This window comes from Cygnus olor, chromosome Z (genome assembly GCF_009769625.2).
Source record: "Cygnus olor isolate bCygOlo1 chromosome Z, bCygOlo1.pri.v2, whole genome shotgun sequence".
NCBI lineage: Eukaryota > Metazoa > Chordata > Aves > Anseriformes > Anatidae > Cygnus > Cygnus olor.
The window spans coordinates 10,832,380-10,846,506 of record NC_049198.1 but is presented as its reverse complement, the minus strand read 5'-3'; the positions used below and the strand labels follow the sequence as shown (position 1 = coordinate 10,846,506).

At 47.7% G+C, this 14,127-nt stretch overlaps 1 protein-coding gene across 2 annotated transcripts in view; it reads left to right on the top strand.

The window, feature by feature from the left end:
• Positions 1 to 14,127, top strand: part of LOC121061399 (myosin-IIIb-like) — a 26,033-nt gene extending 11,906 nt beyond the window's left edge. The window contains exons 15-30 of one of the 2 annotated variants that reach the window (XR_005815074.1): positions 217 to 328; positions 2,070 to 2,116; positions 2,395 to 2,460; positions 2,745 to 2,864; positions 3,764 to 3,849; positions 4,092 to 4,139; positions 5,492 to 5,539; positions 5,726 to 5,817; positions 7,056 to 7,187; positions 7,737 to 7,861; positions 8,161 to 8,360; positions 10,407 to 10,496; positions 10,979 to 11,144; positions 11,481 to 11,784; positions 12,066 to 12,147; positions 13,326 to 14,127. Coding sequence is in view for 1 of the 2 variants with exons in the window: in XM_040540179.1 (XP_040396113.1) it covers positions 217 to 328; positions 2,070 to 2,116; positions 2,395 to 2,460; positions 2,745 to 2,864; positions 3,764 to 3,849; positions 4,092 to 4,139; positions 5,492 to 5,539; positions 5,726 to 5,817; positions 7,056 to 7,187; positions 7,737 to 7,861; positions 8,161 to 8,360; positions 10,407 to 10,496; positions 10,979 to 11,144; positions 11,476 to 11,784; positions 12,066 to 12,125 (1,701 nt within the window). In the remaining variant the exon portion in view is untranslated. Of the gene's footprint in view, positions 1 to 216; positions 329 to 2,069; positions 2,117 to 2,394; positions 2,461 to 2,744; positions 2,865 to 3,763; positions 3,850 to 4,091; positions 4,140 to 5,491; positions 5,540 to 5,725; positions 5,818 to 7,055; positions 7,188 to 7,736; positions 7,862 to 8,160; positions 8,361 to 10,406; positions 10,497 to 10,978; positions 11,145 to 11,475; positions 11,785 to 12,065; positions 12,148 to 13,325 lie in introns of both variants that reach the window. The other variant, XM_040540179.1, reaches the window with a different exon arrangement.

Sequence of the window (14,127 nt, the reverse complement as noted above, 5' to 3'; positions counted from 1 at the left end):
AATGAAACTTGAAAATCAAGGAAAATTGAACAAGAAAAGGTAAATGTCTCCGTGTTATTTTACTGTCCTGTGGTTCTAATGCATCTGAAGGGGATGTATGTGCATTTACAGAATTCACCTTTGAGCCACTGTACATTCAGATTAACAGTTGCTCCTGGCAAGCTGTGGAGGTGGCTTTCGCAGCAAGCTTGTGAGCACCACTGCCCTTTTCCCTAGGTACAATACACTGCTGGTGGCTTTCTAGAGAAGAACAGAGACACCTTGCCAGCCAATGTCCGTGGGCTCTTCATCAACAGCGTCACCCCCTTGCTCAGTGTGCTGTTCACAGGCAAGTCCCTCTGTTATTATAGGGTGTCCCACATGAATTGGGGTCCTCCTTGGCAAGAGCTAAGTGTGGGGATGAGGCTTGTGTGCTACAAATGTTTTTCAGAGCTGACAGCCTCAGCGAGATTCTGGGAAAGCTGCAGCCTGGAGTAGGGCTGCTGGCGTATACTGGGCTGTCTGAGCTGTTTTGTTCCCCTTGGTACATGTGTATGATAGCAGGAATATCCAGAGGTGTTCCTCCTGTGGAATTGAAGGAACATTGCATATGCATAGTTCTGACCAGAGGCCTGACCATCTTAACGAACACTAGTTACAGCAGAGCCTGCTCTTTCCAGGCATCCAGGTTTTGGTTGATTGCTGTCTTTGCTGAAGCAGGATGTTAGTCTTCCTGTCAGCAATACCTCCCGAGATCTTCCTGGTAGATTTTCTAGCCTGCACCATTTGTTTTGACCATGGCTGGAAAGCAAGGAAGGTTGAATCCTCTCCCAGAGATATAGCCACTGCTTAGATGCTCTGTTCTTGTCTAGAAATGAAGCTGGAGAAAGCCATAGCTCATAACTATTCACATGGTAAATAAAGTGGTGTTGAGACAGTGCAAACAATGGGGGTAAAGAAGATCCTTTTAAGAAAAAATTAAGGTACAACTTGTTAAAAAAACCTGAGGTTGTGTGCATTATTTCTCTCCTACCACTATACTCCCACTTTTCCAGTTACTAGTAAGTCCTGAGAGTCTCCACAACTTCTGAGAAAGTAAAGGTTTAAAGAAAAGTCAGGTAGATGCTTCATTGTAATGTGGCTGAATACAGTGCTTCTGCTGCAACTTTTTTTTTTTCTTTTTTGATCCTGTTCATAGAATCATGGAATATCCTGAGTTGGAAGGGACCCATAAGGATCATTGAGTCCAACTCCTAGCTCCACCCAGGACCACCAAAAATTCAGACCATATGTCTGAGAGCATTGTCCAAATGCTTCTTGAACTCCAGCAGGCTCAGTGCTGTGACCACTGCCCTGGGGAGCCTGTCCCAGTGCCCGACCACCACTTCAGTGAAGAATCTTTTCTGTCCAACCTGCACCTCCTCTGATGCAGAGACCCAACTCTGAAAGTTCATAAGCACCAAAGAAAACCTGTTCTCAGTGCAGATTGCTTGTCTGGTCCTGGGCAACCGGCTCTAGGTGGCGATGCAGAGCAGCGGGGTTGGACCAGATGACCTCTAGCAGTCCCTTCCAACTTCAGTCATTCTATGATTGTATGATTCACATGACGGTATTGCATCAAGGGTGTGCAAGAGTGTCATTAGATCCTTCAGTAAATTCAGCTTCCCTGAATTTTTCATCATCATCACTGAATTAATTTTATGTTATCTGACTATATATGATCTCCCCTCTCGCATGTTGACTATGAGTGGGTGAGCTTTCCATTTGCTATCTGTAGTTTTTTCTGCATTGTCAGATGCCTACTATTGATGATCTTTCTTTTGAAGGTCATTTATGGTTGCTCAATTACCCCATTGCCTTGTCTTCTCAGTGACAGAAACTAATATTGCCTGGATGGTGTGCTTACTATACTTGCATTTTCTTCTCACCTTCTTTAGCCCTTTCCTTATATTTCCAGATAGTGAAATCTAAAGTACTGCCTGTGATTTAGCATGTGTGGAAAAATTTGTGTATGAAGTAAGTTTTGAATGTTTAGGAATGGTTGATTGTGAGCAAAGGTACAAAATTAACTATCATCTCTGTTCTTCCAGCCACTATCTCCAGGACAGGGACACTGATGCCACATGTGAAAGCCAAGGTATTGCATTTGAGGTCCACATGGAAATTGATAAAAGATGATGTAGCTAACTTATGTTTACCACTGGCTGAAAATAGGAGCAAACAATCTGATGGCAACAATTTCTTCTTTGTTTTGTACAGGGTTTTCTGGTTGCCTCTGTTGCTGTGTTCCATTTACCTTCCTGCCCCTGAAATCCATTCTGTCTTCTTTTAGTCATCTGCTTTCTGGCAGAAATCTTTGGATAGCAATCAAGCACTCCTTGCAGCGGTGACCCTTTTGTTTGTGTCTGATTTCAGATCATACCAGAAGCAGACAACAAGTTCAACAGTACACGAAAGCAGTCTGCTGGAGCTCAGTTCCGGGTAAAGCATTGATGCCCCGCAGTGCCCCTTGAGATGTGTGCTGTAATGTTTTCTTGAGAGCTTCCAGGCTGCTAAGCATATTTAAAGCATCCAGCTTGTAGACAGAGTTTTTTTCTGGGTGCCAGGCACAGCTGTTAGCAGTAACTTGGCTGTTGCCAGAGCCTGGGCTGTTGCTGTTACAAGAGCCTGAATTAGTGGCATGGGAAGGCAGTTCTCAGCTGCAGGGTATAGCACTGACAGTGCTCTGGCTTGCCAGGCTGTTGATCTTTCTCTGCCCTCACCAGCATTCCCTGATGGTTCTCATGGAGAGGATGTATTCTGCAAACCCACACTTCGTGCGCTGTATAAAGCCCAACAGCCAGAAGGAGCCAGGTGTTGTGGACAACCAGATGTTGCTACAGCAGGTAAGGAAAAGCAGTTTCCTTTGCAGGTGCTTCTGCCAAGTCTCAATGGGAAGTGGAGCTAAGGCAGTGAAGGAGTAGATTTAAGGAAGGGAAGGTCAGACACTACTGAAAAGCAAGAGAGATACCTAGAAGCTTGCTGGTCTGACTCTCCCCTTGCAGGCGAAAGAATGGGCATGTTTTTTGTGTGTGTAAAGATTCTGGGCATTTGGTGGTTTTTGTGACACATTGCTATGTTCAGGTTTTACAGTCTCCTCTCCCATTTCATTTTCGTGATTGCAATGAGATCTGCTTGTCAGGGACTAGGGTTTATCTTTGCATTTTCTGGATGGGGACTGGTACAGACAGTACCTCTCCAGGGCAGCTCTGAACAGGAGCCAAGATGGGATTGCTCTGATAGGAGCTGATGTGTGCTGATATAACTTTCTTTGGATATTGTGTCAGGTCTGAGATCCAGCCACTTTAAAGAATATTGAAAATGATCAGAAGAGTTCAGAAAACTCTGTGGCCTCTTTGGTGTGTGTTTATGTATGTATATGTATATGATGTATAGGAAAGGGTGGGATTAAGAGGGAAGTTGATATGTGCCTCAGGGTACTTCTTTGTACAGATTTGGAAGCAGAATACTATCATCTGAAGGACAGGGGCAAAGTAGTGCCCATGGCTGGAAGGTGAAGTTATTTCAGTTGTTGGTTTTTATGGTTTCTGAGAGTGGTTAATGACCAGAGTTGCAGGATGTGGTAAATTCAGTCTTTAGCCGAGGAAACATTATCAGAAAGAAACCTTTTTATTTTTTGAACTAGAGAGGTTTGGGCTGCAGAGGGACATACTGATGCCCTGCTGACCTGTTCTGGCCTGTGTCTGTTTGTTTCTCCGATCCTGTCTTTGTGGTGCTGCTTCAGCTCCGGTACAATGGACTGCTGGAGACTATCCGGATCCGAAGAGACGGTTTCTCCTGGAGACCTTCATTTGAGGAATTTGCTGAAAGGTGTGTTAAAACCTCTGAATTTTCCTTGTTAGATATTGTTAGAGAAGTGACTCTGGTAACTAGATAGGGGCAGGAAGTGAATCTACTTTAAAGTTCATGCGCCTGAGACCATGGTGTTGTTTGCTGTGGGAGACCTAGTGGGAAAGACTGATTTATCGTTGTTTGCTGTGAGGGTGACATGGATCAGCACAGCACATCAAGGATATGGCTTTTATCTTGCTGAATTGGTTTGCTTTTCACAGATACGGAATTCTTCTAGTTAAACCAGATGTTTCGCTCACCAAAGAAAGGTAGGAACCTTTCCTTTGTTGTGTGTAATCCAGTTTGTTCATCAGAGACTTTTGTTGTCAGGCTAGAATAGCAAACTAAGTAGAAAGAACAAAGTGAGGACGCGTTTTTGTGGTGACGGGGAACAGAAATTCCTAGACAAAGACAGCTAGTGTTTAGAAAGCGTTTGGTGCAATGATGAATGAAATCTTTCTTGAATTACTGTGTAAGCAATTCAATTCAATTTTAAAACTTTACTACCCTCTGGAATGAGGACTTGCTAATGGACTCAATTTGGGGAGTCATGGTAATGGTTAAGGGTGTCCACAGAACTCAGTATGACAAGACTCGGCACAACTGCCAGCTGCCTCCCCAGGTTTTTTCCTGATGGTCTCATGAGGTGAAGAAGATAAAGGCAATGCTGACTAAGCAGCCAGCACTGAATGTCTTCCAGGCTAGAAACGATGTTTCTAGTCCAAGAATTTTTTGTGTGTACAGGCACAACATACCCATAGCACTTCCAGAGCCTGATTGTTCCTCCCAAGTGTAAATGTCCCTCCAGCTCTGCAGTCCCACCCTGTTAGCTGTTTCCTTCCTACATGTAGGGCAGCAACTCCCCACCTCCTTGAAGTTATTGACAATACTGAATTTATAAGAACTGCAAACCTAAGTGACGTTCAGAGAGAATCATATGGATGAGAGAGAGATGATGGTAGACAGGCAGCACAGTGTGTTATCACACAAAAATCATAGGATGAGTTTGGGAAAAAAAAAACACCTTGGATGTAGTTCCTGGCATAGCAGAAGTTGGCTGAGATAGAAGGGAAATCGTTTCTGTTTTGCTATGCAATTTACTTGCAAAAAGTGCCACTATAGTTTCACAGCCTGGATTTGCAAGCAGAGAGAGGAAGCTGTGTAACACAGCTGGAGTACTGCTTTCATTCCAAGCATTGCAGAAACTTTCTAAGCAAACCAAGTTTTATCACCAGAGCTTGCAATATGAAACTGGAATTGGAAAATAGACTTTCTCCAGGAAATCTTGCCTTGGTGAGCCTGTAACTTCTGTACTTCAAAATTGCATAGAAATGAAATGAGGAAAAAGGCTCTGTGGAATTGCTTTCCAGAAAGCAGAAGGAAGTCTGTATCTGGGAGCCCCTTTGACAATGTTCACAAATGCAGTCCTCTCCTAGCTGTACCTGAAGGAGTGCAATAGATTGACAGCTGGTTGCTGAGTGTCATCAGGTGACAGGACAGAGAATGCAGTGCAAAAATATTGAGGCAGTTTCTCCCTCTTTCGGCACCTAAAAGCACTGGCCACAGAGTTGGTCAGTCTGGGTGGAAAAATATTTATTTCACTTTTCTTCCTGTCTTTCAGCTGCTTGGAGATACTACAAAGTACAGACCTGACGGGCTGGATATGTGGGTAGGTGTGGATAACTCTTGCTGGGAGTGAGGTCCTGAACTGCAGGGACTTTATACATGTGAACTGTTACCTGGTTCCCTTCAGAAGGACTTTATGGCTGTAGGAAATGCCTGTCCAAAGGGTGACTGGATACAAATTTAGACAAACAGTATTTCTCAATACTTCCTTTTCTCCCCAACCTCACAGAAAGTCGCGGCTTTTCTTTAAATATTGGCACCAGGAACAGCTGGCAAAGTATGTGGAGCGACTGGAGAGAGCAGCAGTTGTCATACAGAAAGGTGAGCGCTGGGGCAGGAGGATCCCTCAACTCTGGTCTCATACCAGAGCAAGGAGGAACTTTTCTCCAGTCCCTGCTTCACTATTACACCTTCTCAGGTGACAGGCAGGCCATCTCCATGTCAAGGCCTTGTGGAGTCAGAGTGTTTACTGCCTGTGTCCTCAGTGATTACCCTGAATAGGGAAGAGCCATCAAGCAGTCTGAGCCTCGGAAGGGGAAAGCATGTGTGCAGGGGAACTGAGCTGAGCAGGACAAGCATATGATTTGGCTGTGTCCCGAGGACTGGCTAACTGCCCTCTGGAGTGAGGGCTTGTTTGTGAGTTGTGTGAGCTGAGGAGGCAAAAGCAGATGAGCCTGAAGCAGATCTCATTCCTGCTTTCACAGACAGGCAGGAGGGTGTGGGGTTTCTTTGGTTGGTTGGTTGGTTTGGTTTGGTTTGTTTTCCCTTTCCCTTCCAGGTAGTGTCAGCTCTTGTTTCTTCAGAGCAGAGCACAGTGGGCAGTCTGGTGGTTCCCCCTGCATAGGTTCCAGGAGGACTGTGCAGTGAGGAGGAGCTGTCACCCTGCCTGGTCCCTCCCTGTTGTGCTTCTCTTCTACATGGGTTGCTGCACTGCTGTAGCATCTGAGCAGCTTCCAGCCGTGCACCGCACAGTGACAGACATCAGTCACGTGCTGCTCCTTGTCTTCTGTGGGGAAGATGTTGGGTAGTGTCCAGAGGGGAATGAGAGGGTGCTGCTTTCAATTCATGTACTTCAGTACTGGTAAAGGAGGCACGATAACGCGATGTCTCTAATCCTGTGGGTGAACCCTGTAATGAGAGCTTAAGGGAAAGGTTATCTCATGGACTGACAGCAAGGAAATCCCATCTCCGAAATAGAAGAGCTTTGCTTTTATTCAAGTAGTGTCTGAAGGGTGCTGAGTAGATAGATGGCTAACAGCAGCCCTTCTGTGAGACTGTTTTTTAGGCATCCTGTGCCTTGGCATTAGAGATGAGGGCTCAGATCTGTAATTTGATGTTTTAAATCTGTGATCTGGCAGCTTAGAGAACAGAAGACAGTTCTCACATGGTTTTGACTGCCTGCTCACAGCAGAGTGTCTGCATTGCTCTTTTGTTAATGTGGTTCAAGTGTTGAGGGTTTTGCACTGGGTGAAGGAATATCATCCAGTGGGCTTCCCCCAGGGAGTGAGAGAGGCATGATCAGCATTTTTCTTTCCTAACCACAGCTTTTCTCTGAACAGTTTTCAGGGGATTCCGATGCAGGAAGAGTTACCTGAAGCTGGTGGCTGAGCTGAGAGCTCAGGCACAGCGGCAACAGGAAGAGGCAGAGAGAGAAAGAAGCCGACAGCAGGCAATGGAAGCAGAGGCCCAGAGTGAGTCACTCCCACTCCCACTGTCCCATGCACAGCCACTTTGTAAGCTCCGGGTGATGATGGCCTGCCTTAGGCTCTCATGGGGATGATGGGGTGGGCAGAGAGGTGCTGACATTTCCACCCTTCGAAAGTGAGGATTTCTCTGTGGGGAGGGGAAGCAGCGTGGTGAAGGTCGTTTGCCTGGCTGTGTTGGGAGGAATGCCAAGCTGTGGCCTTCCCACCCGCTCTGTGCAGGAGAACTTTGATCATAGCTTTGCGCCTGTATGTAGCTTTCCGTGTGGCATGCAGAGTGGGAGTTGACAGTGATTGTGAGGCTGTGCTCTTTGCCTCTTTTGCCTCTTCCCAGTCTCAGAAGCCTGGCTGAGGAGAGATGGGGAAGGACTAAGCTCCACAAACATGTTCTTGATGATCCCTCTTCCTGCTGTTGCTATTGTGTGTGCTGGAAAGACAAAATCTTTCCTCTCCTCCAAGGGTGACAGCATGCCTGGGATGATGGATCCCATGGATCTTGGATCTTAGATTTCATCTACTTGTTTCCTCTTCTTGCAGAAAGAATCTCCTTTCCAATCCCTGTGCCACGGAAGAGACTCCCTAGGCCTTGTCCCCATCCTCAGACTGCCCCTGATATGCCACCACAGCCACCGGTGCCACGGCCACGCAGCAAACTAACAGAGGTAGCAACCTTGGCTTTGGGGTCACTTAGCCAGGTGTGCTGGTTTCCTGCTCCTTACACATATTCTCCTGCACGTGGTCAGGAGAGCATCATCCTTCTAGTAATCAGAAGAGAGAGTCCTTTCCTAGTGTCATTAGTTAAAAAGTGTGGTCAGGACCTTTGAGGAACCGAAAGCAGCACATGATAGTTTGTGACTGATCTTGTTTTGAAGCATTTAAGAAGGGGATCTGCCAAAGTGATTCAAAGGGCCCCTGTCTGACCTTGCTTTCATTCCCACTTTCCCCCTCTCCCCATTTTCAGTTCACTCCTTTTGATAACTTCCTTCATCCTACTGGGCCTCGCCCTTCTGTGGGGACAGAGGAACAGACTGGAGAAGAGGCAAAAATGAGGCAACTCAAGAGAGGAGCAACTCTCCGCTGGTTCAGAGAGACGCAAGCCCAGAAGGTCATGCAGGATGATGGGGCCTTTCCGAGCTGGCTGCATGGAATGATCAGCCGGAGGTGAGTGTGCTGGGCACACGGGCCACAGTTTGGGCTGTGGCAGGCAGGCAGAAGCTGCGGTGTCCTTAGGAAGAATGTGTAAGTTGGATTCCCCTGGATTTGCTTCCTTGAGGAATGGGAGTGACATGCATAACCTTTCACTCTTAGGCTGGAAGCTTCAAACCATTAGGGGGAAGCTCGGAGCGCTGTGTCACAGGATGCAACTGCTGAAACTTTACATAGGTCCAAGGAAAGACTGTGGACTTTTCTAGTTCATAGCAAATAAATTCTCTGCGGGTTCCTAAATGCAGCTCCAGTGCACAAAAGGGAGGCTGGGAATGTACGTGAGGAAATACATATATGTGCTTGCCATGTTCGGGACCATTTGCATAGATGTGATATTGAATGAAGATGGACTTTTGGTCTGACTCACTATGACTATTCTCATATTCTCAGTTCAGGTGAAATTACAGCAGAAGAATAAAGAATTCAGTATTCATTTATTCTTGAAAGTATTAAGAAGGGGTTTAGTGGGTACCCAATGACAAGATTCACCAAAGTCCCCAGGTATGGAAACAGAAGAAGGCTTTTTTGTTGATACTTTTCTTCATCTAAGTGCAGTATAGGTGGAATTTACATCCCTTTAGGCTGGGAGACACATCCACAAAGCCCTGCTTTCTTGTAGAGATGACTGTGAACTCTCATGCTTTTTTGGAGAAAAAAAAAAAAAAAAGCCTTTAAATTAATGTCTCAAATTCTGCTACTGAGTAGGCCTCACACTTTACTCTCTTGGCTGAGCCAGGCACTAACTCTTTCCAAGCAGTGTGACAATCAGGGAAATGCTGATTATACCAGTGATCAGATAGGAGCAAGGCAGTGGGGTTAGCCAGGTAGATGTCAGAGTTTCTGGCTACAGTTTTCCCTGGGTTCAAATTAATCTTTAGAGTTGCAAGCTTGCTAACTGCTGGTGTCCCTTACTTAGGTGGACTTGTGTGGGGGCTCTGGTGCCAAATATGCCTTTCATTTGAGCACCCTTGTCATCTTTTTCCAATTTGTAACTTTTTTTTCTGTTAAAACTGCAAGTCTCCTTTGGTTTTATTAGGTTACAAATTGCTAGATTTTGTTGGCTTATCAGGGCGAACATTGTTCAGAGACATTACACAGCATGTTAGCTTAGTAAAGAGCACTACAGTAGCTGACAGCTCTTTGGTAGCTGCATTTTTTTTAAAAGATAATTAACAAAGCCCTCACCTGCATTACTGCTTTGTCCACAAATTCAAGAATGCGTGAAAACAACTAGTGCCTGGGAGACAAAACAACTACTGCCTGGGAGTTCAAATGTAGGCTAGCTATGAGTGCTTCACAGTGAAGGACAAGGCAGGTTCTCTGCCTGCAAATCCTTCCCAAAGACGCTGGGGTTTTAAGTATTTTTTAAGTGTTGCTTTCTGGTGCTGAATTTAAGTCTCCATGCAGTCGTATAAGCTCAATCTCATTTAACGGAGCAGTCAGAGCAATCCCAAATTGCACTGGTGATTTACAGTCACCTTTAGCCTAGAGCAAGGCACATGGCGAGCACAAAGCAATGCTTTGTCCTTTGGGCAGAGAGGGGGAAGACCTCCTTCCAGCAGGAAGTAGAGAGCCAGTGGGGTAAGCACACTTGGTGTTTTTCCACCTTGTGCTGAGCAGCACTAACCTACACCATACTGACTTCTGTCAGCCCTGGTGCCTTGGAAAATGTGCATGTGCCCAACCTCCTCATCTCAGCGATGCTTTGTTATGCGATCTGTGCTGGAGGGCAGCTGTTGCACTCAGCAGACTGCTGGAGTAGGTTTGGAGCAGCGCTGCTTGGAAGGGCTTTGTCTGAGTGTATTGTGCCTCCCAAGTATGTTAATGTATCCCTGCTCCAGCAAGCCTGAGACTAGAAACCTCTAGCTGGGAACACATGGGGCAGATGTTGGCCTCCCAGTGGGCTGGGATCACTGCCATGGGAGCAGATGAGATAGATTGGGAATCTCTGCACAGAGGCAGCTGCTCACTGTCTGCTGAAAAATTCTTTCCTGCTTCCAGGGAAGCTGAAAACCTGCTGATTGATAAGCCTTTGGGTTGCTTCCTTGTTCGGATCAGCCAGAGCCGACCAGGCTACACCCTGACGTACAGGTAACGAACCTCACAGAGAAGAAAAGTTAAGGTCCTAAACTGAACTGGGCATGGATGGAGGAGTTAGCCTTCTCCACAGAAGAGTCCATTAAGTATGACATTCAGCCTCTCCTGTTGTGGGTGACTCATTTTGGAGTGGCAGACAGAACCCCTGCGGTCTGTCCCTTGCTGTGGTCTTTGTACAGCATCAGGCAAGGGGCAGGGCAAAGTTGTAATGTAGATAACAGGCGTGGGAAGCAGTGTAGTCTGCTGGGGTTTGGATCCAACTGCCTGTGTTCTCCTGTCACTGACTCTGGGGAAATTGCTGCTCCTCCTGCACACTGCGTGTCACTTCAGCATGGAGGATCTCCTGCATCTTTGCAATATTTGCTACTTTGGCTTCTGATCACACCTGGGCTCTTAAAAGCAGAGAGTAATGACTGGATCCTAGAGAGAGAGTGTGGCCCCATGCCATGACTATTTCTGTCTGTCCATTTCCCCAGGGGCGAAGGCCGCTGCAGACACTACATGATCGAGATGCAGCCCAATGCACGCTATGTGATCCTGGGGGAAGACCGTGCTCACATGTCGCTCACCGAACTGGTTCGGTATCACCAGACTGTGGGCATCCAGCCCTTCATGGAGAAACTGACTGTTCCCTGTGGGCAGGTGAGTACTGAGGATTTGCAGCGGGAAAAGGATATAGGGCAAGGACTGTGCCCTGCGCTGAGAGTCACTGTGGCAGTCTCTCTAGTTTGGGTTCCTGCTGGGGGTGTCCTGTTCTAGCCAGGCAGCTTGGCCTCTTCTGCATGCACCAGGGAATGTGAATAGCTGGGCACTGGGGAGTCCTGGGGAGGGGAGAGGCCCTGGCTGATTGGTGTTGCCCGCCTGCCCCATGTTTGCCAGCAGTGATCACAGCTGGGTTTTCTTCGGGGCTGTACTCTTTGGGGTGTGTGGAGCATCTGCAAGCCACTGCTGAATCCACTCTTCTCTCCCTCAGAATAGCAGCGAGAGTTTGGATTACGAAGACCTGGAGTCCCTTGCACTGACCCCCACCGTGGCGGCAGAGGAGAGCCCCCACGAGGAGCAGCCCTGTCCCAGTGGGTCTCCAGCTGGCAGGACCACCCTGAAGGCGGGAGCAGCCGCAGTTCTCAAGTCCATGTGGTTCAGGAGGACCAAGAATTGCCAAGAGCGACAGAGCCTGGACAAGAGCAAGACAAAGTCAAGCCTGGGCAAGGAGGGAGGCAGCCAGCGGGCCTTCCCTCGCCTTCACTCTTCCATACGCCTGGCAATGAAGGAAATCCAGCAGGTGAGAAGGGGCAGCTCCAGTCTTCCAGCGCCACAGCCATGCCACACACAGTCACCGTGGGGCATGTGGAGCTTATTTCCACAAGTAGTGCTCCTGGGTCACAGGTTTTATTCAGTGGTCTTGGGATCGAGACTGTGTTCACTGAAAGTGCTGGGCTGGGGAGAGCCTGGGGAGAGGCTCACTAAGATGCCTAAAGAGAAATCCACAACATGTGGGGCTGAGAAGTGTCCAGAAACCCATTTGGTGCTACCGTAATGCTGTCTGTCTGCTTCTCACTGCAGTTCTCTTCCATTCCCTTGAATGGCTCCTGTAAGGAGCTCCAGTCCAGCTCTCAGCGTTGAGGATGTACAGCTGAGTGACATGGTAAGAGGAGACCACACACAGGAGGGTTAGGGGTAGGGTTAGCTTCCCCAGGAAACTGAGGTGCAATGGGGCTCCTTCCTGTCCTACGTGCTCTACCTGGAGCCATCTTGGCCATCAACTGCTTAGAAATAGACCAGGAAAAATGGAGGGCAGCTGCCAGCTTCCATTCCAGGGCTGCAAAGAGACCAGTGGCAGAGGGAGGCTGGGAAAAATGGGAACAATCAGCATCAGGTTGGGTTCCCAGCACCTGTGGTACATGGTGTGCTTGCAGTACAATAACAAGGCTGCTGGAGGGAGCTCACAGTTTGTTAGAGACTGAAGTTCAAGGGCCTGGGGCTGGAAAGAGTGCTATCAGAAAGCATATCTGTACATTACAGTAGTCAGCTGCAATGGCTTAATGTTGTGGAGAGAGGCACACAGCAGAAGCAGGTGCTGGGCAGAGAGCCCTGTGGGGTAGCAGAGTCTGTGAGCCAAAGGCAAGGCTGAGAATGTAAGGAAAGGCAGCAACCTATGAGGACTTTTACTTAAAGTAAGGCCTTTAAACAAGGTCTCAGCAGCTAGAGACACAGCCGGTTACCGAGGCTGTAATGTACTGGGTGGATTATAGGAGTATATGGAGGGGGCCAGGAAGGGCCTTCTGACACAGCTGGCTGTGCTCAATGTGTTAGTTGTCTGGAGCATCTAGTGGATGCACAGCTCCCTTGTGCAGCCAGTGGGCTCAGTCCCTGCCCCGTTCAGTTGCTAAAGCCAGGATGAAGCAGTTGTGGGGCTGTTGTACGCCTCTGAAGAAATCTGGGTTTGTAACAGCTGGGAGTGAGAGGGATCGGACAAGTGTGTTGTTGGCTACAGACTCACTGCCTTCATAGGGACAGCAGGGTTTCCTGCATGGCTCAGCTCCATGAATTCGTGTTGGAGCAAAGCTTTTTAACTGGGGCCTGTCTTGTCTTCCTCTTGATGGCTGAGAAAGGCCTCTCCCTGAAGGGCTTGACTCACTTGCTTCGTTCCTGCCTGTGGGTATCAATGTACCCAGAGGATGCTTCTTGTGCTTGAGGTTAGGCAGAAGCCAAGTGAAAGCTGTGGGATCTGCACAGATGATTGTAAACGTGTTGTGTTGGGACTCCTGAATGGAGCCCTCTTCTCATGTCCTCCACTGAGCTGTGTTTCATGACTTTTTGCAGGTCAGAGTGTCTCAGCCCTATCCTCTTCCAGTGCTGCTGGGCCTTGCATAACTGGGTGAACATATCCAGACATACAGTAGTCTTCTTTTTTACCATTTTTTGCTGCACCCAGCTGGCCCTGTGCCCTTGGACTGGACTCCTGCAGAAATGAATGTTCTTCAGCACTCAGACGGTCTCAGTGACTGAGACTTCGGCATCTGGATCATCCCGGCAAAGAGGAGAGCATGGGAACAGTCACGCTCTGCACAGATCCTCAATGCCTGATAACCTGCGTGTCAATACTTAAATGTGCCTCGAGACCCCTCACCTCGCGCTGTTAATAGTCACAAGCTGGATATTTCACAACAACGTGTTCACTCACAGCTGCCTCTACTGATTTCCTACCTGTTTCTCCTCAAGTCCACTGTCTTTCTTTTGGTCCTTTGGACCTGCTGCTCTGGGTGCTAAGGAAAGCTGGGCTCAGGCTTGGGAGGTGAGGAATGAAACTTCTGTGTTCTTTTTGTTGAATGCAGGAGTACTTGAACAGGAGCTGAGACAAGGGATGAGAAGATCTTCCTGCCCCTGCAGGAATTTCCTGCCCTTGCATCAGTGTTGTCCTGGCATGCTGCTTCCCATCCCTCAGCCGGAGCTCAAGTGAGGGCACCAGTGCTGAAACTTTCTTGTTCGTCTGCAAGTCTGGGAATCACTGCAACTCCAGGCTACAGAATATGCTTCTTTACACTGAGGGGAGAGGGATTGGGAACATACAGGACCATGCTACTTGTTATATATTTTCTACCTTTAATAAAAAATACATTTTCAA